Below are 26,825 nucleotides of genomic sequence, written 5' to 3'. Positions count from 1 at the left end.
AAACGCAAGACTGCAATATGATAACTATACATCCCGCTTTCTTTCTCAACCTTAGCACTATTGTCTTTGGCTAGAAAGGAGAATTGGCCATGGACATAGCTTCATCCATTTGGATGAAGAGAATTGGCATATTACAAAGGGCAGTGCTATAAAAACTGTATCCACAACTGGCTTAGTTCTGACTTCTAACGCAGCAGAACTGGATATTATTAATAGCTAGAAGCTACAGCAATTCATGGAAGTTTATTACATAAGTTAATGAAGGTCAGCTTTGGTTTCTTTTGCCCATCCTTTCTTACTCAGTTTTCACTAAGTAGTCAGCAGCATTCAAATAAACTGATAATTCTACCTCTACAGAGTCAGCACTGAAAAGCAGCTGATACCACTAAACAGCAGCATTTCAAGGGGTTTGGTAGCAAGTGTCACTGTTGCTCGACCAGCATCTAAAATGAACTTACAGTTTCCCCTCCATCTTTTCATCCCTGCCACCCCCAGTTGGTTTCTTCCTTTGTTCCAACTCTGCTCTAATGACGCGCTCTTCTCTCCTGCTCATTGTCTTGCCTGCTTTTATTCTATGCCTCTCAACTTTTAATCAGGTTGACCTTTGGATTGCCTCAAGTTTTCCCTGTTATTTTCTAAATACTTCCTCTTCCTCCAGCAACTATCCTAAATCTTTAACCCTCACTGGCTGTCATGAAGTATTTCTGTACCCCTAGGGGCTCAAAACATGTTGGTTCTTAATTCTAAAATATTGTCAATTTAGGACATTGTCAGTGACACCCCAGTAAACAAAACCTGCAAAGAGCAGGTAATTACCAGAAATGGTTTTGCCTCCATGGTTAAAAAAAAGCTTGCAGTGGTACAAATATGCCCCATTAGGGGTGCAGTCATACCCCTGAGTTAGTTGTACTGCAAAACACCTACAATCTTAGTTAAATATATTCTTCTAGGACTTGGTCTGCCTCTGTAAGTTTTGTTTAGTTGATTTATCGGTCAGGATACATTTGAAGTCCACCATAATGGCAACTTTATGCCCTTGTGGTGTAGTGGTTAGTGTTGGACTAGGACTGGGAAGACCCAACTTCAAATCACCATTCAGCCATGAAACTCACTGGGTGACCCTGGGCCAGTCACATATCTCTCAGCCTAACCTACCTCACAGGGTTGTTGTGAGGATGAACATAACCTCTGGGCTCCTTGGAGGAAGAGCAGGATATAAATGTAATAAATAAGAAATAAACTTTGGTACACTATCACCTAGCAATGACCCCTTAACACCTAACAATGTTATCTGACCTGTGCCACCCCGGGATACAGGAAAAAGTCATTATCACCTGTTCTCAAGAGGAAGGAACCTCTTCTTGACCTTGGCATTCTTGCCAAGTCACTGCACTTCTGACTTTTCAAAAGAAGTCCCATATCATCCAGTCATCATTGCCAGTAAATATGGGTTCCATTGCCCCTTTTCTACCAGCAAGGATAGAAAAGCAAGTGTGAAGATCAAGCAAGAGAACAGGAGGAGAAGCACAAAGCATAATGGATGCTCCTTCTGTGTACCTCTCTGCCATGGTTGCCAAGGCTGGTCAATGTTGGGTACAGAGTTACCCCATAACAAATTTTGCATTTTCATGACATCCGGTGAAGGTTAATTAGATATTGTGTACACGCTGCTACATCTTACCTTTCATCATGACCTATTCTTAATCTATTTCCCACCAATTCTATTTCACTGAAACGTAGCAATGTCTTCAGTAATATTTTGTATATCCAGATCTGTAACTTGGGAACATAGGAAGCTGCCGTATACTGAGTGAGACCATTGATCTATCTAGCTCAGTACTGGCTACACAGACTGGCAGTGGCTTCTCCAAGGTTGCAGGCGGGAGTCTCTCTCAGCCCTATCTTGGAGAAGCCAGGGAAAGCACTTGAAACATTCTGCTCTTCCCAGAGTGGCTCCATCCCGAGGTGAATATCTTACAGAGCTCACATGTGGTCTCCCATTCAAATGCAACCAGGGCAGACCTTGCTTAGCTAATGGGAGAAATCATGCTTGCTACCACACAACCAGGTCTCCCCCTCAAAAAATAAAACTTTGTTTTTACAAAACTTAACTAGTTTTATAGCTAGAATTGGCCTTCTCTAGGAATATCCATTTGGCAGGAGAAGCCATAGCTACCACTGACATCAGTGGGGAAAGAGGGTAATCCCAGCAAGCCGCCTCCTTTGAGGGGTGACTATCCAGACAGTCCTCACCCAGTGCTCAAGTACATGAAAATGAAATAACTGCATATCTCTCTGCCCGCCCCAGTTTATCTTTGCTTCTCTTCCCTTTCCCTTTTTCTGTTGTCTCCCTTGTGTCAATTTTAATTGTGAGCCCACTGTGACAGGGAGCTGTGCCTGGCAGAAAACAACTTAAGGTGCACCATGGCTGGGACAAGCTTCAGATAACCTCAGAAAATGATCTAATATCACAGCCGGGGGCAGGGAGCTTAACTTCTCTAATTGTTCAGTTATTTTCTCCACTCATTTTCATTACTAGAGAACGTGCATGAAATCTTATTACAAAATATTTTATTGACATCAGTAAGAGACTTTTTTTTCTCGTCAACACAAAAAACATTTAGGTCAGCCACTAATTGTGGAAATAGGTGTTGAAGGGATGATTTTAAGTAATTGGGATGATCCATTTTGCACTGATCAGAGAATTAGTTGCGCACACGTACAACACACACACACACACACACACACACACACACACACAAAAGTCAGGGCATGTCTGGTCTGATTAGGTCACCAAAATAAGCAGTTATTGTCTTCAATTTGTTGTTCAGAAAGTTTTGTTCTATTTCAACTTTTCCTCCTGGTCCAGCCAAGGAAGCTACCTAAAAAGAAAAAGAAACCCATAAACTCACAATGTGACATGTTACACCAAATGCAAGTGATAGGCACTGGAGTGATGGCAAACAGCGTGCTGAACTAGCTACAGAAGTATCCTACACTTTGCAAGCCGAGCATGTCTATTCTGGCCTTGCTGTCCATCAGCAACAGTTATAGGAGGTCACCCGGGGGCTGAGAAGAAATACAATCTTTCCCAGCTTCTTTCCCCCACCCAATACCACCTTCCAAGAGCTCCACACAGGTACAACTATACCCACAAGACAATCTTCCATCTCCCTCAGATTTAAAGAACAAATTGTTCCAGTCAAGATCAGCAGCATGCCATGCAGGGAAGAAGAGTATATTAACGTTCTTAGGCAATATAAGACATGACAGAAGCAGTCATATTTGTTTATTTATACGTCTGCCCTGTTCACACGTAAAGAGTTCAGGTGGGGTGGTGGTGACTAACAAGGAAAGTAATCCTGGCTTTATGGGAAACAGATGAAAGAAAATGATAATTCCAGTTATGGCAGCACTGAAAACAGCAACTTACATGCTAGGAAAGGGATTGAAAGTAAGACACTGATCTAAATCTATAGTGCAGACTCATTAGAAAGTCTGTTGACTTTGCTAAGCGAGCACCATAAATATTTTTGTTTAACAATGGAACTGGTTAGAGCAGGTACTATATTCCATTGCTACAGCAGAGCCTAATTGCTTTTTCCCTGTTTTTATTAGACGGAGTGGGAAGCATCACAACATTCACTTCATTTAAAGAATAAAGATATTTTATGCTGACTAGGAATTTGGACTGCTGCAAACATTAAACCAACCATTAATTATTATCTAGTGAATACCAGACGTAACTATTTTATTTCTGTAGTCTCCAGCAGCAAACACACCAGTGTAAACACACTGAACTTCCTCTATCTTTAAGCTATTATTAAAAACAAGCTTACTGTAAAAGAGGAGGAAGTAACAACAGATTAATCCATTCTTTAAGTGTCTGAGCCTTGCATGCAAAAGCAAAATCAGACATCCACAAAAAATAACTTCTCTTCCTAAAAAACTGTGTTATGCTATTCAGCACACCAACAAATCCCCTTGTTTTAATAAGAACAAAGCAAGGAAAACAAACCAGAAATCTCACAGTATAAACAAAATCAGAAACTAACCATTATTTATAAAATTACAAAATATTATTATAAGAAAGTAAGAAGAGCCCATAAATTGCAAGGTTCCTGGGACACGTATGCACAATGCACGAAACTGCACCGCTAATACTACTCTTTGGGGACCAACTCAGCAGAAGATCAATGTTAGGAACATCATTGTCAGCAAGGATAACAGAAGTGGCCACCATCCAGACTAACAGTTGCTAACACTGCACTGGTCGTATCGGGAAGGAGTGTTTTTTGCCACTCTTTCTTTCCCCCAGAAGCTCATTGTGACTCCCCAAAATATGTCTCTGAGCACTACACAATCCTCAGGGCCATATTTTCAGGAGTCACCAACTGCTTCAGAGGGAAGGGGAGGTCAACAAAAAAACCCACCCCTCATTAGCACCAGCACTTCATTAGTCTGGACGCTGGCAGTGTTCTGTGAATGCGCTGCCTCCAAGAGAGGGGCTCAAGCAGGCCATATGCTTCTTCCCCACAGGTGTTTTCTCTCTCTCTTTTCTTTTTAACTGACACCTTCAGCATGCTCAGTTTACAAAATATGTACTCCTGCATGTTTAGGGAATTTCCCAAGCATGAAAAAACATGACCTTATTTTTGGGTGGCCCCATTTTCCATCCAAACTGACAGGCACTCAACCAGAGTTTGTTATTAGTACTGTATAAACAAGTATGGACCAACAAAACTTTGATTGATTGAACATATTTTTATTCCGCCCAAAACTTGTGTCTGGGTGGTTTACAATTAAAATCATTTAAAGATTAAAATAATTTAAAACCAAAATTAAAATTTAAAATCATAAATCTAATTAGAAGCCTGAGTGAATAAATGTGTCTTCAGTGCCTTTTTAAAAGTTGCCAGGGATGAGGAGGCTCTTATTTCAACAGGGAGTGCATTCCAAAGTCCAGGAGCAGCAAAGGAGAAGGCCAGTCCCCAAGTATCCACCAACAAACGAGTTGGCGGCAACCACAGACAAGCCTCTCCAGATGACCTTAACAGGTGGTGGGGCTCAAAGTGAAGAAAGTGTTCTGTTAAATACCCAGGGCCTAAGCTGGTTAGGGCTTTATAGGTTACTAGTGGGGTTAAGCCTGTTACATTAACGGGTGCTAGAAGGGCAAGGGACGTGGACTTCTTTCTGCCTGTTGCACGCGCTCCTCCTTCCCGCTGCCGCCGCTCCTCGGAATCCTCGTAGGCACCCCGCTCACGTCAGCGCCACCGCCGCCTCTGTGCCTCCGCTGCGCCTGACCATGGCTCAGGCCCGGCCGCGGCCCCTTCATGCCCCGCAGGGCAAGAAGCTCGCCTCCGCATGCCACCGGGCAAGGAGCGGCGTCGGCGTGGGTGAGCTCCCCCTGCCCGGCTCGCCGCCGCCTCCTCCTCTCCGCTCCTCCTCCCTCCGGGCTGCTGCTAAACCCTCTTCTTCTCCCCCGTCTCCTCCGGCGGCGGCAACCCTGTGCCTCTGCCGCGCCTGGCCATGGCTCGAGCCCGGCCATGGCCCCTCCGTGCCCAGTCCCCCCACCCCCGCCGCCAGCGGGGCCTGTCTCCCTGCCGCTGCCGCCAGTGGGGCCAGTCCTCCCGCCGCGGCTGGCGCCGCCAGCGGGGCTAGTCCCCCCGCTGCCGCCGGCAGCCACTCTGCTCCTCTCTCACCCGCGCCCAGCCTCGAGTGCCACCCGCGCCGGGCGCTCCCTCCCTCCTCTGCTGCCGGCAGCTATGCTCACCCCCTTCCCCGGCAACGGCTATTGGCTCCTCGCCTCCTCCACTCCCGCTCAGCCAATGAGAGGCCGCGCGCGCCACACATACGCAGAACGTCCGCCAGAGACATGGACGCAGATACCCAAGCATTTTATTATATAGGATAACCAGCACCTTGTATTTTGCCCGGAAACATACTGGAAGCCAGGGTAGTTCTATCAACAAAGAAGTAATACGGTATCTCCTAGATGACCCAGAGACCAACCTGACACTGCAGTTTCCAGACTACGCACAAAGGCAGCCCCACATAGAGTACATGTAGTAATCCAGCCTAGAGGTTACCAGCAGATGTACCACTGTTTTGAGGTCGTTCATCTCAAGAAACGGACGCAGCTGCCATATTATCCGAAGCCGATAAAAAGCACCTCTGGCCACCGCCTCAACCTGAGTCACCAGGGAGAGGTTTGGATCCATAAGCATCTCCAGATTTCATACCTGTTCTTTCCGGGGGAGCAGCAACCCCATCCAGAACCAGTGGATCAAAACCGTCTCCCGAGTTCCGACCCCACACAATAATTACCTCCGTCTTATCTGGATTCAGTCTCAGTTTGTTATCCCTCATCCAGCTAATTACTGCCTCCAGGCAGACATTTAAGGAGATTATGCCTTCTCCTGACGATGTTGACATGGAGAAATAGATTTGGGTGTCATCAGCATATTGAGAACACCCTGCACCAAATATCCTGATGATCTCTCCCAACAGTTTCATGTAGATGTTAAACAACATAGGAGGCAATATGGAGTCCTGAGGGACACTATTCAAAAGTTTAGATTTTGAACAACAGTCTCCAAGAGGCACCATCTGGAGTCTGCCTGTGAGGTAGGAGCAGAACTACTGCAAAGCAGTGCCTCCCACCCCAATCCCCTCAAGATACTATGGTCAATCGTATCGAAAGCTGCTGAGAGGTTCAAAAGGACCAACAGATACACTCCTTAACCAGGTGGTGGTTCATCCATGACAATGGGGAAATCACAGGAGTCCCCATCCATGGAACATCACCCTCTTCAGAGTGAAAGACCAGATCAAGCGTGTGACCAGCAATATGAGTCAGTCCCGAGAGCACTTGGGTTAGGCCCATAGTTGCAATATGTATTATCCGAGCATGGTGAAAGTTTTAGGCATTTTCCCCTTCAGCAGCAGAAGGTGTTGTGACTATCTTGAGGGAGTATTCTTCAAGCTGAGAAATTTCCTGCTTTTTGTTCAAGCCCTCTCCTTGCAACTGAGTTCCATTAGCTCCGCCCACTTGGTTGTCTGTTAACTGCCCTCTGAGTTCAATCCTTGGAGTTACACTGGGGCAGTTCAGGGTGGATTTCGGGGGCGGGGTCGTTTTAGGATTTTTTCTTAATCTTTGTTAAACTGACTTATCAGCAGGTTATCCTCAGTCTGCTAGTATCCCCTTCCTGCCTGCAGGTAGCTCCAATTATGCATCCATAACATTTCCAGCTCTTTCAAAAAGAGATAATAGATAACTGCAGCCTCAAAGCCCAAAGTCCTTGAGCCAAAAATGAGCCAGTAAGTCAATTTTCTGTCATCTCTTTTCTTTTGTGAAGTATTCAAAGTTAAACATCTAAATACAGGGCAAGATGGCAGATTCTTGCTAAGAACAGCAGTGCAAGATGTTTCAGGTTTTGTTTCAGTAATCATATATTAAAAGTATTATAGAACATATCAAGGGAGTGAAACAAACTGCATTCTTAATTTTTAGGAATCTGACTCAAGGGGAATTAAGTTGTTCAATCAAAGAGAGCAAACTAAAAAGAGAGGAGGAGGAACCAACACTGGTACAGGCAGAAATCAGAGGCAAACTTAACCAATAAAATGCACACACTTTGACAAAATTCTGCCTATTGCAGTTCTCACATTCCCCAATACTAGTCCCCCACTCCAAGCTTGTTCCTATCTAGGTGGGAGGTAAAAGCAAAAGGAAAAAAGTCAATTCATTAAGGAGTTACATCTTATCGTCACTCCCTGAAAAGGCTTCTCAGCAGTTTCCACTCTTGCTTATGTGCAAATGACAATAAACTGTAATCTAATTATGGACCAGCCAATTCCCAGCAACCAGACTTCAAAGTTCACTGAACCTTGACAGCTAACTAGGAAGGGCAGCTGGGGTGGGGTGAGTGTGGATGACAGAAGATTTTTAAAACAAAACCAATGATCCTTTCAGAAACTGCTTTTAACACTCACTCAGTTGCTGTCTCTCTCACATTTGGATCGTTAAAACTCCCCCCACCCCCATTTCCCATCTATTCATTGTAATACATTATGGTTGTATATGGGAAAGTAAATTAACAACAACAAATTAGCAGTTGGAAGGCTGGTAACAGGGACACCTCACTAATAAAATGACCAAAATTACAAGACTAGGGGCTGTAATCTCACACACACATCACACTTAATTCTCTTATGTTATTGGAAATGTGTATACACAGACACACACACAGCTGATTTATCTTGTGTTAGGTTTCCTGATATCTCTCTCGCACACATGCACATCCTACTCACTGAAGTGCATGCATAAAGAGGCAGTGTGGGGACATGACTACGGCCCATATGCAACTCCCCAGTCCCTCTACGTGTGTGCTGTCACACAAGTGGGAGAAATCTCCCCACTCTGCCAGAGCTCCAGAAGCGATCTGGAAGAGAGGAACCATGCCACTCAGCTGGGGAAGTTGCATATGGACCCCAGCTGCATCTTTGTAGTCTCACTTTATGTGTGCGCTTCCGTAATGAGGATATGAGCCACTGTGCTCTTATGTTATGTGATATTGGGGTGATTGCTCCCTCTAGAGGAAGAAGAAACAAACCAACATCTTAAATTCAAATTTTATCAGCTTTGCCTCCTCAGACACAATCTATTTCTAGACATAAAGCCACAATTACATTTTAATGCTGGACAGGATTACTAATTGGTTATATTAAACACAAATGCCACTGGGGCTTTTCCTGACACCTTGAAATGGAGCTGAATTGCAATAAGCTACAACTACTGCACCTACAAGCTCAGTGCTGTAAATGACAATGCAGAATGTACAAGATGTAACCAACTGAAGAGACAATAGAACTGGCGGGGCGGGGTGGGGGGCGCTGGCTGTCATAGAAAATACACTAGTGCAAAGTAATAAGGCTATGCATGACTTGGAAGGATTCTACTTCCGATTGCAATTAGAAACAAACCAAGATCAGTTGTGATGTCCAAACTGACTTATCTGGTTTATTTTAACCAGCTTTCTTGAATGTGGATGAGGCTGCAGCTCAGCGGTAGAGCATCTGCTTTGCATGCAGAAAGTCCCAGGTTCAATCCCACGAATCTCTAGGTAGGCTAGGGAAAACTCCTGCCTGAATTCCAAGAATTCAGCTGCTACCACTCAATGTAGAACGAATGGTTTGACTCAGTAGATGGCAGCTTCCTATGTTCCTAAATAACTTGAGACCTGAAACCCATTTCAAACCTTGGATTTGTATTGTGGTTTATTTCAAGAGAATAAATCAAGAATGGCCACTCTGGACGCTGGATTATTTCTAACTGGAAATGGAATTCATTCAACTCATGCACACGCACGGAGAGTGCGTGTATGCACTAGAGAGATCGCACAGAATCTAGATTTCACCATGGTTCCATGTGATGTCTGAACCAGCCCAGTAAGTAACATCTCTCTCTAATGTATAGCCTGCAATACTGTAATTGCAGTCTTACAGTCTACACCCTTACAATTAAGAGTGTTCTAAACTCCTGCTTAGAAACAAAGTTTTAAAACCAGCATCAAAACCAGGTTAAGATCCTTAAGATTAGTTGGCATATTTAAATATAAAAGCAAACATTCATCTGAGCGCAAGGTGGGAATCTGAGCGCAAGGTGGGAGATGGTGCATGAGCCGGCATCTTGCTTCCGATTAACCACAGTCAGCATTTAGGGAGTGATACCGCCACACCTGTCCAACGCTACAATCCATTTAGTGATGGGGTGCAGAACTGAGCTAACATTTGTTACAAAATGAAGAGAACTACCTGTTTCTGCTTTGTGTGTATAGACTACTGCCTCATTCTCTGTGATCAATTTTACCTTTTGGAAATAATATTCAACTCAAACATATTCAACTCAACATTGTACCCATATACTATGTTAGCTGGCTGAAAAATCATTCAAAGTCCAGAGCAAAAGCTGTATCCCATAGCAACTCTCTCTACCAATTCACTACTAGCTACAGAAATAAATAATCTGCCAAAATTTAGACTGTTTCTGAAGTCTTAAGCTAAAAGCTAAGTGATTGATTCTGACTTTCATACACTATAAAGCCAAAAGTGTGAAATGTTTGTGATTGGCATAAGACAGTTTCAGTTATTTCATTTTAGAGTTAAAGAAAAATTCTGTTTTATGGACACTCTACCTGTGAACTGCAGCTTACCTGATCTATGTCAGCATTACGAGGAAGAAAATACACAACACTCTTCGTAATATTCTGTGATAGCTTGAAAATTTCAAATGTGGAGAGAGATGTGTTAAGGAAAAAGAAGGCTAATATTGTATGAACTGGGTCAGTTCTTTTAACAAGACAATTCCATAATACAAGGACACACGTTCTTCTGCAGGGGTAAATGAAAAACCACTGCTGCTAATCTGGTCAGAGCAAGGCCTGGCTTACACAACCAGCAGAAAAATGTGGGGAAATGGACTGTACCACTTCAGGCTGATCAGAGATACCAGTTTAAAAAACAAAAACAAACCCACACTCAAACACAAAAAACAACTAGCACATCAGGAAGAAATGTGGAGGCTGACCAAGAACATTAGTGTGCTAATTTTCAAATTCTATTCTATTATGTGAGAAAGCATTCAAAAATGTGATCCCCAACCTCACTGGTATGGTCTACTTTACTACTTCTTCATTCCCACCTCCCTTGCTGTATGTGTGGACTAGGCCCAAGACCCGCTATGCAAAGTGCATAAGAGTATGACACTTTGCTGATTATGGTAACATAGGTTCATGAGAAATTTGGGAACTTGATATTGCTCTTCAGTTTCTGCTCTCCTTCTGTGGTGAAGGAAGGAGAGAGAGAGAGAAGCAATGCCAGTATGTGGGACATACAGTGTGTAAAGCCAGCTTACACTGGGGATGGGGGGGAGGTTCTCAACCTTGGGTCCTCATATGTATGTTGCTGGACCACAACTTTGACTATTGTGGCTGAGGATGATGGGACTGTATTCCAACAGCATCTGTGGAAATGCCTTCGAAAAAACTCAGAAGCGTGACTCTAGAGGTTATTATAATGTTCTATGTAGGCGATCCTGCCCCAGGACTGGAGGTGAGATTTGATAATATCTGATCCTTTTCAGCCCTATGAACGAATCTAAAACTCGTAAGCTTCTTTATCTGGTAGTTAAATTTTAACGTAAGACAAACTGTACAGCTTTTTAAAAAGGAAACTAGCAATCCTGGGTTTGCCTTTGCCCCCCCCCCCAAAAAAAAAGAGTTACAAAATCCCCTCAGATGACAGACTGATTCCCGACCTTCATGCAACTTGGACAAAACAGCCTGACGTGTGCTGGTTTGAGGTTTGGCTGTCCACTGGAACTCATTTTTTTGATACAAATTACAACAAAAACTAACAAAATTAGATTTACATAATGATCCTTAAGACTTTTTCTGATACCAAATATATTAGGCAAAGATAGCTTGCCTGGTAGATTATTCATGTTCTTAAAGTCACAACTGTCACCTTTACCAACAGAAAACTGAAAATAAAATTTGATATTGTGATCAGCTGCTATGAAATGCAACTTAACATCAACAAATTAAGCCAACAGAAAGTACTGATTTCCTACTTCATGACCACAGCAAGTGATGCTCGATTTGATTGAAAAGGAACACAACCAATGTGTGTTATAAATTTTCTTTAAAAATTTAATAGCTAGAAACCAAAGTTACATTTTTCAGGATGTCTGAGTGTCCTGCAATTCCAAATTAAGGAAGGAGGCTCTTGTCATCTACTAACATCTACTAATACTTTAACCCAGTTTCAGGGTTTTTCATTATTGTGATTAATTGTTGTTTTAAAATGTTTTTAAATTGTTAATTGTTGTTAAATTGTTTTTAATTTATGTTTTAGCTCTTTACTGTTTTAATGGTTTGTTTTCATTGTAAACCGCCCCGAGCCATTTTGGAAGGGTGGTATAAAAATAAAACAAACAAACAACAATATAGTCAAGAAAAACCTCAAATATATAATACAGAGTGCTTCTTCCTGCAAGGTAAAATGTTATTAACTTTAGTTTTGCAGAGAAAGCTATGTCAAAGTGAGCTGGAAAAGGATATCCGTTTGGAGAAATCATTGTCTGAATATCAAAGATTTCTGCAGTCGCGTATTCAGGCCCACCCCATGGAGGGCTAAGAAATACAACATCTGCTTTTAAACCGGATGCTAGCAGCATGAAATCGCCACATATGAAGTCTATCTGCTCTGCTACTCCATATACTTCTGCATTGTTGCGAGCAAGACTGATCTTTACAGGGTCGATATCAATTGCAATGACTGAAAAACAGAAAATATTTTAAAGGATTACTAAAATCAGAACACCATTTTACTTTCAAAATTATTTCCCAAAACTTGATTGTCCTGTATTTCAGACACGGTCCTGCATAGTTATGTTCATAGTTCCCCAGGCAAACATCACATAATTCTAGCAATTTAGTTAAATGAATGAGCATAATGAATTACATTTATATTCTTATACACTCAGCACTAACCTTGTTAGATTTATATAAATGTATAGTCCACTCTTCTCTCCATCTGGGAGATGCAAAATGGCTAGATATTGTGCAAGACAAAGAAATTACAGACTATCTGATTACTGATCAAAATCTTAAGACAGAAAAGACAAGAGGAAGACAGAGAAAGGAAAGACAGAAATGACAAATTTGGTTGACTGGTTCTGAACTTCCTGCTACTAGTTAGATGAAGTATATACTATCTATGATGGTATAGGAAAGGTTTTTGTAGAAGAAAAGGGACATGACACAAAGAAACAACACAGGAGCAGGAGTGAAAAAAGAGATCAAAGATGGGTCACAGCATGAGCTCATGTGGATAGAAAAAAATATGTAAGGGAAATAACAGGCGAGAACTTTCTTGCTCTATTTGCAGCCCCTCACACACCCATTTGGTTTGCATTGCTTGTGTTGCTACTACAAGCACACACATTCTTTACATCCCCCCAGCACTGCATTTCCCCTAACTAGCGATATAGTGTTATTACAGCTGACAGTCTCCTCTTTTCTGCTAGTGGGGAGAAGGAGAGAGAGAGTGCATGCACACATATGTGGTCCCCTGGAGCTAAGGCATCTACCAGTCCTAGTTCCCACTCTCTGACAGAAAAGCATGCAAACCCTACTGCGAAGTGAGCATAGAGGCACCTTTTACAATGATTCTTTTGTATTTAGCAGGGATAGGGAACCATCTTGTTTCTTTTTCTACATAAACCGCTTTCAGGACTTCTTGCTGAAAAGTGGTGTATAAATATTCATAATAAATAAAAACAAAAAATAGTAAATAATACACAGCTGTAGAGCACCAGCAGGGAAATAAAGTCAGTTCCACAGCAATTCCCTGACCTGCTTGTCTTTTACCACTGCAGGACAGCTATGGCTATGGTCATATTGTGGACAGGCACAAACTGCACAAAGCTACAGCAGCTGCCACTTTGGGCTTTAAAGGCCAAGCCAGGATTTGTTAATGCCACTGTAGTAGTGCCAGAGTGCTCAATTTTAGTATACGTACTACATGCACAGTGCAGCAGTATTGAAGGTAACCAATCAACTGATGACAATGTTTTCCCACTCACTCCTGTGGAGAGATGAGCTGTAGAATGCAATCAGTAAGCCCACTGACCCACTGTGATTTTATAAACACTCTTTTCAGAATCAATTATTCTTTTGGGTGGTGAGGATAAATGATTGCCTTCAACTGGGTTGCATGAAAAGTAGTTTAAAACCAATGAACTGGAACAATCAAACTTTTCTGGTATCTATCACACACGGAGTAGGCCTAATGAAATGCAGGGAAGAAGGGAAGCACAAGTTGCTAGTGGAAGCATTTACCTCTCTTTGCTGCCAAGGCAAACTGAATAGCATTGCCCCCCACGCCACAGAATGCATCTACTATGATGTCAGAGTTGAAGCATTGCCTTACACGCTCTGCAATGTGCTCTGCAATCTTCTCAGGTGTAACAGAAAACCATCCCTCTGACAAGAAAACAGAAGCCATATTTATGAAATTAAAAAACATATGGACAAAAATCAGATGAGTCAAAACCATAAATAAATCCAGAGGCTTTGGCACAATGTTATGGCTGCTGTCTCAGAAGATAGGAGGAGGGTGGAAGCACAACCAAGAGCGGGGGAGGGGGATATAAGGGACCCTCAGCTATTCATGATTATCTTGCATAGGCCCATTCTATCATGAAACACACAACATGGTAACCTTTTTTCCTTCTGGTTACCACTGTGTGGGTTCCGCGATGGAATGAGTCTGTTCAACATAACAAGAGTGACATCTGAGGATCCCACCTCTTTTTTGTTTCCTATGGCTAGTTTTTTTGAACTTTGGTGATGGAGAAGACTTTTGAGGATACCATGGACAGCCAAGAAAAACAAATGGATCATAGAACAGATCAATCCAGAATTTTCACTAGAGGCACAAATAATCTGGCTCAAACTATCATACTTTGGACACATTATGCGAAGACCCAGATCCCTTGAGAAGTCCATAATGCTGGGAAAAGTTGAAGGAAAGAGAAGAGGATGACCAGCAGAAAGGTGGATGGATTAGATCATGACAACAATGAATGCACCACTGAGAGACCTTAAAGGCCAAGTTGAAGACAGATCATCCTTGAGAGAACCTATCTATGTGGTCACTAAGAGTTGACACCAACTTGACGGCACTAAATCAATCAATCAATCATGGATGGTTCATACATGGTAACTGATGATCAAGTGGCAATTGGCATGCATGAATGATCTGTCAGTTTACAACAGACTTTACATACCATTTCAAAATAATGAGAGTTTTCAACTCATGTCTGATTATTAATCGTTACACTACAAACTTACCCCTGTCTAACTGAATCCCTTCGTCAAATCGAGAGAACAGCCTATACCTCTGGGCCCAATATTTGGTCAACTCAGGATCAGTGGCTATTTCAGGGGGTAGGGACTGTGTGGTTCTGTTTTTCTTTTTTTTCTTTTTCTTTTTCTTCTTTGCAGTATTTACTTCACCTACACCAGGAAAAAACAACACCACCCGACACTTCATAATTAGTGTATCACTCTCAAACTCTTTAAGTCATACATGTGAGGGGAGGGGAGGAAGGGAAGGGAAGGGGGAGCATGGAACACACAAAGCTTATTCTGATCTTCCAAAGTTTGGGAAAGTTTGTCCAAACGCAGTCAATATGTTATTACAAACAAACGATTTATTCAGCATTGCCTCGCACCTTCTGTTTCCATCTGCAGATAGTCTGGAATATCCAGGGGAACTAACTGTCTTCCCAAAGAACATTCTTCTCCTGGTTCTGCCTCCTGAGAGTTACAGACACTTGCTGCTATCATGACCATTTCCTCACATTGCTTCTCAAGGCTGTTTCTTTTAACTTCACAAGAAACTGAGCTGGTGGATAGCAGGGCACAGTTTTGGAGATTCAAATTATTTTGCGTGCCATAATCATTTTCCTGTTCCTCTGAACCACTGCTTGTAGAAGTGTGACCAACTTTGTCTTGAAAAGATAAGTCATGAGCTGTTTCTTCAACAGGTTCATTCACTTGTTTCAGGAACTTTTCTACCTAGAAATAACATGTATCTATCAGCAGTATCAATCCAAATTAAAATATTACAGAAATTAACACTTTAACCCAGGAGCTGCGGTTTGTTCTGTCATCTGTTAAAACAAACCAAGCACAAATTATGGTTCTATAACCTAGTTATTATAACTTCCCTAAATTTAGGGAAGTTCTGACGAACTTGGTCCTGGTGGTTCTCACGCTGAATTTCTCTATCTGAATGTAATCTAAATTTAGGAAAGTTCTAACAAGCTTCCCTAAACAATGTGGAACAAAAGTTATATCACAAGCTAAAGTGGAGACTTCTGGTTTCATCTTCTGGCACATTGAAAAGGATGGGAGGGAGTGCACAAGCCTGAGAGCTTTCACACTTATCTAAACTATGGTGTGGTTGATCACCTTTGTACTAAGCAAGCCATTCATTTGACCATATCTACCTTATTTAAAGTCTTGCTCATCTTGCATAATGAAACTTCAGATTCTTCTGTAAAATATGTATGTTTATTTTTCGTCTTGATTGTTCTGCGCATGTCCAGGGATTTAGACTTAAACTTCATATTTTTATTGAAACAGGTCACTCTTCTCTCACTGAAACCAGAAATGCCCTTGTATCTGGAGAAAAGCAGATTAATTTTAATTCTTAGTGAAAAAGTAGTTAGGGCAAGCTTTTGGGAAGATGGTTTTTATCTGGTAGGATGGGGCAGGGAAAGAAAACGTTCTTAGCTTCACTGTATATTTATCAGAGGTGTGTTCTACACTTTAAGGCAGGCTTGCTCAACTTCAGCCCTACTGCAGGTTGGCCTACAACTCCCATAAACCCTGGCTATTGACCACTGCAGCTGGGGATTATGGGAGTTGTAGGCCAAAAACAGGATGGTGGCCAAAGTTGAGCAGACCCTTCTTTAAAGGTAAAGTGTGCCATCGAGTTGGTGTCTACTCCTGGTGACCACATAGCCCTGTGGTTGTCTTTGGTAGAATACAGGAGGGGTTTACCATTGCCATCTCCTGCATAGTATGTGATGATGCCTTTCAGCATCTTCCTATATTGCTGCTGCCCGATATAGGTGTTTCTGGGGATTCGAATCGGCAACCTCTGGCTTGCTAGTCAAGTCAGTTCCCTGCTACACCATTAGGTGGCTAAGGCCTTCTTCAGTAGGACTTGAAAAGAGTTTTGTGACAGTGGCCACATTTACTAACAGATTAAGTTTGATACATTTGTATCTTATTACCAATAGGGCTTTACAGGAGTGTCAAAGTTACTGGGCCACAAGGGCATTTACGTCAACATTGTTCACACTGTAAAAATATTTATTAAAATGTTATACAAGTTTATTGGTGTATATATATATGTATATCTCTTCTTCCCCACTCCCCTCCCTTGCCCCTCCTTGTTCTTTCCTCTTTCTTTGCCCCCAGAGGACACTTCTTTATTTTTATGCCTGCTAGCCTCCCCCTCTCCTGGGCACATTCTGCCTTGCCCGCCTGCTCCTGCTCATATTGTAAGAAAGTGCATCTGGCTTTCTCCTGCTCCAAGTCTATCTAGTCATCATCGTCGCCCACTCATTCCTCTGTTGGTTGCTTCCACTTGTCTTCCCAGTACCACATTTCTCCACTTGTCTCCTTCAGTTCAGTCAAGCATCCCATTGGAGCTCCAAGGAAGAGACTCACAGCTGGGGAAACAAATAGCAGTGAGAAATGGAGGAATGGGCAAGTGAGTGAGCAGTGACCACAGACAGACTCTGAGTAGGCAAAACAGTCAGGTGCACACTGCTACAGTAAGCACAGCTGCAGCAGGTGAGTGCTCGCAGAAGGAAGACCAGTGAAGGAAGAGAGAAGAGGGGTGTCGTCCACAGGCTCCAGCCCAGGGGGTGGGGAAAGAAGAGGGAAGAAAACAAAGAGGGGCAAGAACCGAGAAGGCAGCAAAGGGAAAAGAAAGAGCCAGGAAAAGGAATGTCATCTATGGGCTCCAGCCCAGAGGGTGGGGCTTGCAATGTAGGGGCACTACTTCATGGCCTGCCTCAAGCAGGCAAAGGCCTTGAGCTAGCCACGTGGTTTGACATGATTTAATATATATTTGGTACTAATTTTGGAAACACACGGAGCCCCTTTTCACAACAGGAGAAAGGGCACAAAAGGGGTGAGGGGAGGAAGCCTTCAAAAGCTTACCTCCCCTATGGACAATCCTTGTGAAGAGTCTGGGCCTGGAGAGCATGCACCCAGATGTGTAGTTCCCTCCTCAAGCAATGGGGAGGAATGGGGGGGGGATCCCCACCGACCGGGAGACTCCCAGACTATCCAAAAAATGGGGTTAAAAGAGCGAATGCTCACTCTCTTAACCCCGTTTAGGAGGGTGGCTGGCTTGGTGGGTATGCCGCTGAGACTGGGCCCGATCCCAGTGGTTCTCATTTACAGGCAAGACGGGCTTGACTTCACTAGCCCAGTTTTGGCTGTGCGTGAGAACAGCCCCAATGACTCACACACTGAAATAATCTAGCATCTGAAGAGTCCACATATGAACTGTGAGTGGAAACAAATAATTTATTTATAATAAATAAGTAAGGCTACTTCTCTATGGATTTACTTTTTGTACTTCTTTATAAGTTTAGGAATACAGTAAGTCATGCTATAATAATTTTACTGCATCGTGAGTTCCTGTAGGAACTGTACCTTAGAGTGTCCTTTAATGGTACTGCAGGAAAAAAGGATTAATTTAATCAATTTGTATCAATCTGTATCATATCATTACACACGTAAAATCAATGATATTACTCTGACCGAAGGTACTCAAAATTAACGAGTATTTTGAGGAAAACATTTGTGCACTTCTTACTTTTGTCCTGTGCCATGTTTGAGTCCCAAAAGACAACAAATTGTTTCTGGATCTGCTGGTGGTTGTTCTTCAGCATCCAGTTCATGGCTAGAAAGAAACCATAATGCTTGTGTTACAATCCATAGCAAGAAGATAAACATGTGGTGGCGATAAAATTTTGTTGCTTATTTTGTCTTCCAACATAAGAGTGAATTAATTTTTAAGTACTTATAAAGTTATAAAACACTTTACAAATTGGTTAACTTAATTCTGCCTTTCCATTTAAATTATAAAGCTGGTTCAGTGCACAAAATCATCAACAACAATAAAAATACTAATTAGACAGGAGACAGAGACTCTAGAGAAGACCAACCAGAGAAGCCATTAAAAACCAGCTATATTGCTTTTCAACAGAAAAGTTCTCAAATCAGTTAACATAGAACCTAATAGGAAGATGGTGCCTTGTAGCAATATGCAAACTGGTTTGATGTTGAGCCGGCTCGACACTGCACTGGTTCGATTAGCTTTTTTGGGGGGGAATTGTTTTTTAGTACTTACACCCTCTGGCGGGCTTCTCTGAGGCCACAGGGGGTTCACAGAGGTTTCCCCACCCCCTTCCTTATGTCAAAAAGTACCCGGTTTGGGCAATCTTTGGCCCGTCCCGGGCCTTTCCCCCATTGTGTCAGCCATATTGGAGTCCACCACACATGCACAATGGGCCCCTGCATGGCCGGGTCATAAGGAAGGCCGGCGGGGTAACTTCCGTGGAACTGCCATGGAACCCCATGGCCTTGGAGAAGGAAAATACTTTTAAAAAGATTTTCTTCAACAAAAAATGTTAGTGAACCCTTCCCCGAACTGCACAGCTGGTGCGGGGTGTGTGTGTTTCTAATGGGAGACAAAACCAAACTGGCTCATTCTGGGTCCAGTTAGGACTCAAACCAAACCAGCCAGTTTTGTGCACACCTCTAGTTCCCTGTTCCAAAACGGAGCACAATCTAAAAGGAAATATAGACACCAGCAACAATGAATACAGGAATGCTGCATGGGCCTGAATATTTATTTATTTACATTTCTTGCCCGTCCTATACCAAAAGGTCTCAGAGCAGGTTACAATAAAACCAATATAAAACATAATTAAAATTCAGCATCATAAAATCAAAACCAGTAAAAAAAATAGAGGGGAAGAACCACTACCTCTCTAGTCAAAGGCCAGGGTAAAGAGCTGCGCCTTCACCATTCTCCTGAATGTACAAAATGTCGGAGCTTGGTGCACCTCAGAGGGGAGGGCATTCCACAACCTAGGGGCCACCATAGAGAAAGCCCTCTCATGTGGCCCTACCCCTTTATCTGCTGACAATGGTGACACTACCAAGAGGGCCTCTCCTACAGATCTTAACTGACTGAATACATACAGTTGCTTCCCCTCTGTTAAATATAAGAGAACCACCACTTTAAAAGATTCGTCTTTGTCCACTTAGTGGGTTTAAATACATTAATAATGAAGGGGAAAGGCAAACCTCCCTCGGCAGAGATTTCCATAGCCAGGCTGCTGCCACCAAGAAAACTCTCTGCTGAGTGCCAACTAAATGCAGTTGATATTTGGTGGGACACAGAGGATTTCAGCAACTAGGCAGGTTCATTGCGAGGAGGTAGTCATTAAATGTTGCTTTTGGTTTTTAAAATGTTAGATGGTTTATGACCAGGATTCTGTCATAAATCACAAAGGGCTTTAAAAACCAAAATCTGCACTTTTAACTGGACCCAGAAATAGATTAGAAATCAATATAACCACTACAACAAGGAACTCACATAATCCTAGTAACAACCTCCAGTTCACAGCAATGTTCCCACTAATTTTTTTCATCTGTGTGTGGAATGAGTTTTGTTCCAGGCAGCAGTATCGAGGCAGTGTGTCCACATGTGCATTTAGAACGGGGCCTTCCTCATTCAATCAAAGCGGAATCTAAAATTAACTGAACAGATATCAAAAAGCTTACGTGTGTGCACATGCCTTAGAAGGGAGGACATCGTTCCATAGACTAGCCACCACAATTCGATCTTGCTGAAGTGTGTGGGCACTTTTGAAAGGCGGTTCCACATAGAGCATGTTGCAGTTATCCAAACCAATTGGCCAACATGCAAACTAATGTTTCACTGGCAGAAGTGTGTTTTGCATCTTGTATACACAGTAGGAGGGGTGATTTTTCCCAACCCCCCTTGCCTCTGTAGCTGCCTGAGCCTCACGAAAATATGTCCTGAGGGTTGTGGGACCCTCAGGTACATATTTTTCAGAGGTGTAGGTGGCTGCTGAGGAAAAGTGCCAAAAGTTACTCCTTCCCCTTGCCCAATTAAAAATGTTCTTTTACCAACCCAATGTTTGTCTGGATGTCAGCCACTATAATTAAGGCATACACTGCCATGGTGAGATGTGTCTGTGCCTTTCAATTAAAAGAAAAACATTTTCCAGCATTTTAACAATGACAGAAATGATCTAGTTGTCACAACCCAGTTTTTGCGCAGTTATTGAAGAACATCTGAAGTATTACCTGAAGTTTTATTTTTGCCTAGGATTGTTTCAAACACCTACCTCAACTCTCCAGCAAAACTGACATAACTACTTGTAGCTCAAAAGTTAGAATGTAGTTTAAGAAGAGGCATTCTGCAAGGCTATCAGAATCTTTCCCACACAGCGTAGCATAAATCATTTCAAAGGAAATAAGTCCTATGGGCATGCAATAGAGAAGAGAAAAGTCTCCATTTCTTCAGAGTATCTGATACTAGCTAAAACAAACAAGCAATGAAGCTTGTTAGCGAAATGTTGTTAACAATAGCAACCAGTAAGTTTATAAACCTCTAAAACAGGATTACAGAAGATGAAAGATAACCTACCTCCTCTTCAACTTGACTTGCTTCTGTTCTGGTGGCTCTTCCTCCTCCTCATCACTGTTGTGTGATCCCCTTCCTGTGACATCTGAACATGCTTTTGATGACCCCTGTGAAACTAACATGGAAAAAGGGAAAGCATCTTCTTAATGGCGCTCCACAATGTACACTCTGCACCCAAACTGTACTACTAGTACAACATGCACCAGTGTAGGGTGTTTCCCTGTCCCCTTCTTCTCTACTGAATCTCCCCGAGCCCCTCACAAAGCCATTGCTGAGATGTGAGGGGCCTTTAGAAACAGTATGGGATGAGGTGTGGGGAGCTACAGGGGGAGGAACAGCTAGTGGAGGCTCTGCTCACCACATATGCCGCTGCTAAAGGTCCTTCTTTCCTCAGAAACAGCTTTCGGGAGGTTCTGAGAACTTCACTAGGAAAGAGATGTGAGAACCAATACACCAGTGGCACACTCTGGATGCCACCCAATGTATTTAAAGTGTGCAGTTAAATCTATTTCCTGTATAGGGTGTTAAACTGCTTAATTCTATTGTCTAATGTAGTGAACTGCATACAATGTGACAATTACCCCACCCGCAAGTCCTAGACACCAACAGTGGACTTCAAACATCAGTCTCAGACATATTGCACCTTGTATTCAAGCTGCTTACTCCCAGCTGCAGCATTAATGACAGCATGAGCACTCACACACAAAACACTTTTTGCCCCTGACATGGCTTCATCTCCTGCTCCTCTCTTTCTCCAATTCTTGCTGTCGCTGAGCCAGGTTGTACCTCACCAGCTTGACCAACAGCCAGTCCAGTTGGCCAGGGACTGAAGGAGCAAGTGAGTGGACCCCTAGCCAATCAACTGTTGTAGCCACTTTCCTTGCCTCTCCACCTCTTTCTTCTCATCCTCTTTTTAAAATTCAGTGCGTATTCTGGGGCTTTGCTCTCGGGCTTGTCATAAACTTGCTTGAGAAACTTGCTTGTAAAAAGCTAGTAAACATCCTGATGGGTGGGGTGGCCTGCAGACACCACATTCAGGAGCCTAATGCTAGTATATCCACTGTGGTACAACAAAGTCGCTTATATTCTCTAGTGGCATCCAGGTTGCCTGTATCAAGCACTTGCACTTCATCAGGTGAATGTTTTAAACTTTTATGAACCACCTAGCGCCATAGGAGTCAGGAGGCATATAAATGAATTAAAATAAAATAAAATAAAACCACCTCTTCTATTACAACACTGTCCTTCACTGAAAAAAGCTAACCATGAAGCAGCCACAGGTCTATGGAAGCCAGAAAAATATCAACAAAGAATCAATAACCCCTGCTAACTTGGCAAAGAGGCACCTTTTACCGTGGTGATTCTCTTTATTGAGCAGGGGGAGAGTAACTGGCTCTACCCACCTCCAGCACAGTACCTCCAGTGACTGTTACTGCTGTCTATCTTGTGTTTCTTTTTAGACTGTGAGCCCTTTGGGGACAGGGATCCATCTTATTTATTTATTATTTCTCTGTGTAAACCACCCTGAACCATTTTTGGAAGGGTGGTATAGAAATCAATCAATCAATCATAATTCTTTTCACATCTCTTTGTACAGACATCACACTGACGTGACAGACAACACCTGATATGTTGTCCTACACCAGATGCTCCTCTTCCAAACTGCCATGACAAATATTCCCACCTCCAAAGACAAGAGATAGAATCCTTGTGTTAAAATGGAACAAGGATTCATATGAATCATTGACCCAGTTCAGATAGCATGTTTCCAGGAACACGCAATGAGCTCAAGTGCTCCCCTTCAGTGTTCCATTTTTTTTCATCCGCGTGCGGAATGAGTTTTGTTCCAAGCAGCAGTATCAAGGCGGTGTGCGTGCACATGCATTCAGAGTGGGGCCTTCCTGATCCAACCTAAGTGGGATCTAAATGAACTGAGCAGACATAAACAAAACTTGTTTCTTAGCGGGAACACTGATTCCCTTTTCTCCTTCCCTTGCATGCCTGGCTTCAAAGGTGATTTCCTGGTCTGCTGTGGCATCCAATTACTCCTTGAAAATCAGATTGGAAACCATGGTTTGATCTGGTTCACAATCCTGGCTTGTAGGGTTCAAACCAGAGTTTCCTGGTTTGGACATGATAGCAAACTGTGGTCTAATTAAATGGGAAGTCTCCTTGGAGGACAGGTGCATGAAGAGAGAAGGGAATCCTTGAGTTCCTCACTTGTTCTTGATCCAACAAACCACTTCCAAACTCAGAAGCTTGAACTGGGCCACTGCTGTTTGGTAGTATTTTACAGTGCTACACACCCTAAATTCCCTCTTTAAAAACTTAGTTAAGAAAATGGATTTCTTAACACTGGTATACTAACTTGTCTGGTTTGACAATCTGTTTTCAGAAGACACACTTTCTTCCCTTGTTCCCTCAGCAGACTCCTCAGTCTGGCCAGAATCACCAGGACAGTGCCTTGCGATGCTGGTTAAACTCAGCGCCCGATGACCATTACTATCAACCATGTTTTCCAATTTGTTCTGCTCTGCTTCTTCTGAGTTCAGATTCATTTTACTGATGTCAGGAAGAACTTCGTCATAGTGTTCATCATTTTCAGTAGGATTTTTTGTACAGGTAGTACTGGAAGGGAGATGAGAATAAAGTTCTGGGTTCTGCATTTCTCCACACTTGTCATCTGTACCAATATGATGAGTTTCTCCTGGCTGCATCATTTCCAGTCTACTTGTGTTAGTTTCTGAGCCACTGTTTTGTGCAATGTCAACAGTCCAACCTTGATTTGCCCAGTAGTGAAACTGTTCCCAGTAATACCAGTATAGCTCACTATAATGCTGCTCCCACCTTTCCTTCACTTCAGGATTATTCCAAGGCTCAGAGACATCCAGAAGTCCGGAATCTATATCTTTGTGTTTTTCCTGCCAACTTTGCCATAGCAATCCTTCTCCATACTTGCCCCAATAGTTTTCCCATTTTTCTTTCAGATGAAGCTCATCAAGCAGAACATCTCCATTTTCACAGTTTTCTTCATCCTTTTTCATTAAAACAGGATAATCAGAAAGGAAGTGCTCATCATCATTCTGACCCTCTTCTAAGGTCTCCTGCATGATTTCAAGGAAGTCTTTTTGCAGCATCTTTTTCTTTTTCTTCTTCTTCGTCACTTTTTTACTTCTCTTTCCAATGTTCTTTGATGCCTGAAATCCAACAAGAATAAATGTTCAAGACAATTTGTGTACAGAAAGCAATCATGTCTAATTCAATATCGTGGTCACGTTCACTCATTTTATTATGATCTGAGCCAGCTATGCAGCTCAAGATGCCATGCAGACCTCAAAATCTGCACCTAAGTCTATCTTATTTGGTCTGCTGTTATAGCTCCATAGTCAAGCATACCTGTTTTCTGATTTTGTTATTTCCACTCCAACTTTGCTTTCTGTTATCTTCCAAAAGTTTCCTATTCCCTTTCCTCATTTAAATTTAGCTCTAATTCTGGAGCCAAGAGAAGAAAAATAGCTTTGACATGTTCATTTAAATGTATAAGTACTTCCATGTCAAGCATCAAGCCCCTCAAATGCAAGGCACTTTTAGTCATAGGACAATCTGACCAGAAGAATGCCAACTAAGTGATAGATTATTTTCATCATATACATGTTTCAGTTTCTTTAGAATAGATTCTGCAAAGCCAGTTCTAACATTTAGAGCAGAAATACATTTAAATCCACAATCAAATCAGTTAATCATTGCTTTATTTTAAAATGCCATGCTTGAGACCTTTCCTTTTGAAAAGGAATGAGACTTCATGCTCTGGGTCATTGCCAAAGTAACACATCATTTGGCGTTTATTTGGAAACATATTTAGGAAGTTGTAGAAGCATAATTAGGGAGAAGTGCAGTGGAGAATTCTGTCATTGCTAATCAGGATAAACAAAGTCTCAACTTCATTATCTAACAGACTTCATATTGTCAAATTAGATATTGTCACATCATTATGTAGCCAGACAAAGCATGATAATAATTCCACTTTTTCATAGAAACAGAATTCTTCACAAAACTTGTTTACTATGCTTCTGCAATTTAAAGTGTGTACCCTGTAAAGTGCTAATTCATAAATTAACAGAGTTTTGATTTAAATCAGATCTACTTAAATCATGATTTAAATCACTCCACAGAACTCAATTTTAATTATTTAAATCACAATCAAAATAACTAGTCAAGAAAATTCTATTTAATCATCACTTTCTAGTAAAAGTACACTTGTGTTGTCTAATATAACCTTAAAACATATTCAGAAATCTAAATTTCATTTTTAGAAAGTAGGTACACATTTCTCATAATTCTGTTTCATTTGGGCAACCAGGCCTTGCATTTCATTGTTGCACTGGTTGCATGCATGTCTGTCTTGCCAGAAGTACAGGAACTTCATTAAAATATTCCCAAGTGGGATCTCTTTTAGGGTCTGCTGCCATGATAGGTATTTCCCTTCTAAAATGGAGTATACACTTGGAAAAGATTTCCTCAGGACTAGATGAATACATTCTGTTCACTTTTAGTTTCACTTTCTATTTCCCTCCCCTGTCCCTTGTATTTATATCTAGACTCCTCCTCCTTGCTCAGATCTATACCATCTCCCCAAATCCTCTATTCATTCATTGGCCTCTTTAGCCTGATTCAGACATGATGCTGTACAAGTGTACAGATGTCTATATACTTGTACACATGTGTGAATTACTGTACAGTCATCCCTCACCAACCATGGATTTGCCCAACAGTTTTAAGTATATGCGACTGGGTTTTTGGAAGAGAGAAAGAAAGGAGCAGAGAAGAAAGAATCTCCCCCGCGCCGAGGCACTGAGTCTGTCCCTGCTTTGCTGGGAAGAAGTAGTTGCGGGGGGGGGGGGGGAGATAGAGTCTCCCACACGCCGAGTTTCTCCCCACCCTCCACATGCCGAGGCAGCAACATTCCTCCCACTTCCTGTTCCTTCTTTCCTCCTGCTGCTGTTTCTTTCCTCTCCACCCCACACTCTGGAGCTAGGGCAGGTGCATTTCGCCTTCCTCTCACCACCGCTGCACTCCTCCCCCTGCGACCCTGTGGCACTTCTGTACGTGGGGCTGGTGGAGAGTGAGGTGGAGGGATGGGGAGGGAGGAGGAAAGGAGAAGAGTGAGGGGCCATGGTTCCCCTAACCCCAATTCCCATAGACTTCTTAGTTATCCCAATTTTGCCTACTGTGGGGGTTTGCAAGAACAGAACCCTCGCAGTTGGCAAGGGACTGTACCTGGGTTCATTTTGAAAGTGAACTTGGATACAGACCCTTCAAATGCATAGTACAGATAAGCATACTGCTATACCTGTGTTCAACCTAACATGGGAACCTGTGCACAGATTTGTACCTGGGTAAACTGTACACTCATTGTACAAGTGTTAAACATAACACATGAATGGGCCAAATGTCTTTGTACTTTTGGGAAGAAAGGGGGCAAA

General features: G+C 42.4%; 1 protein-coding gene across 4 annotated transcripts in view; it reads right to left on the bottom strand.

Annotated features, from left to right (window-relative positions):
* Window positions 1-2,554: 2,554 nt before the first annotated feature.
* Window positions 2,555-26,825, bottom strand: part of TGS1 (trimethylguanosine synthase 1) — a 37,134-nt gene continuing 12,863 nt past the window's right edge. The window contains exons 1-11 of one of the 4 annotated variants that reach the window (XM_053245957.1): window positions 24,739-24,835; window positions 23,711-24,539; window positions 21,346-21,457; window positions 18,475-18,561; window positions 16,082-16,256; window positions 15,302-15,647; window positions 14,919-15,083; window positions 13,905-14,048; window positions 12,123-12,339; window positions 10,215-10,293; window positions 2,555-2,882 (exon numbers count right to left, since the gene is read on the bottom strand). In XM_053245957.1, coding sequence (XP_053101932.1) covers window positions 2,766-2,882; window positions 10,215-10,293; window positions 12,123-12,339; window positions 13,905-14,048; window positions 14,919-15,083; window positions 15,302-15,647; window positions 16,082-16,256; window positions 18,475-18,561; window positions 21,346-21,457; window positions 23,711-24,539; window positions 24,739-24,816 — 2,349 coding nt within the window. In that variant the 5' untranslated portion in view covers window positions 24,817-24,835 and the 3' untranslated portion in view covers window positions 2,555-2,765. Of the gene's footprint in view, window positions 2,883-10,214; window positions 10,294-12,122; window positions 12,340-12,554; window positions 12,616-13,904; window positions 14,049-14,918; window positions 15,084-15,301; window positions 15,648-16,081; window positions 16,257-18,474; window positions 18,562-21,345; window positions 21,458-23,710; window positions 24,540-24,738; window positions 24,836-26,825 lie in introns of those variants that run through there. The other 3 variants (XM_053245955.1, XM_053245956.1, XM_053245958.1) reach the window with 3 other exon arrangements.

The sequence above is a fragment of the Hemicordylus capensis genome, chromosome 4 (assembly GCF_027244095.1).
Source record: "Hemicordylus capensis ecotype Gifberg chromosome 4, rHemCap1.1.pri, whole genome shotgun sequence".
Classification (NCBI taxonomy): Eukaryota; Metazoa; Chordata; class Lepidosauria; order Squamata; family Cordylidae; genus Hemicordylus; species Hemicordylus capensis.
Note: the sequence above shows the minus strand (reverse complement) of the source record. Positions and strands in the feature narration are given on the sequence as shown.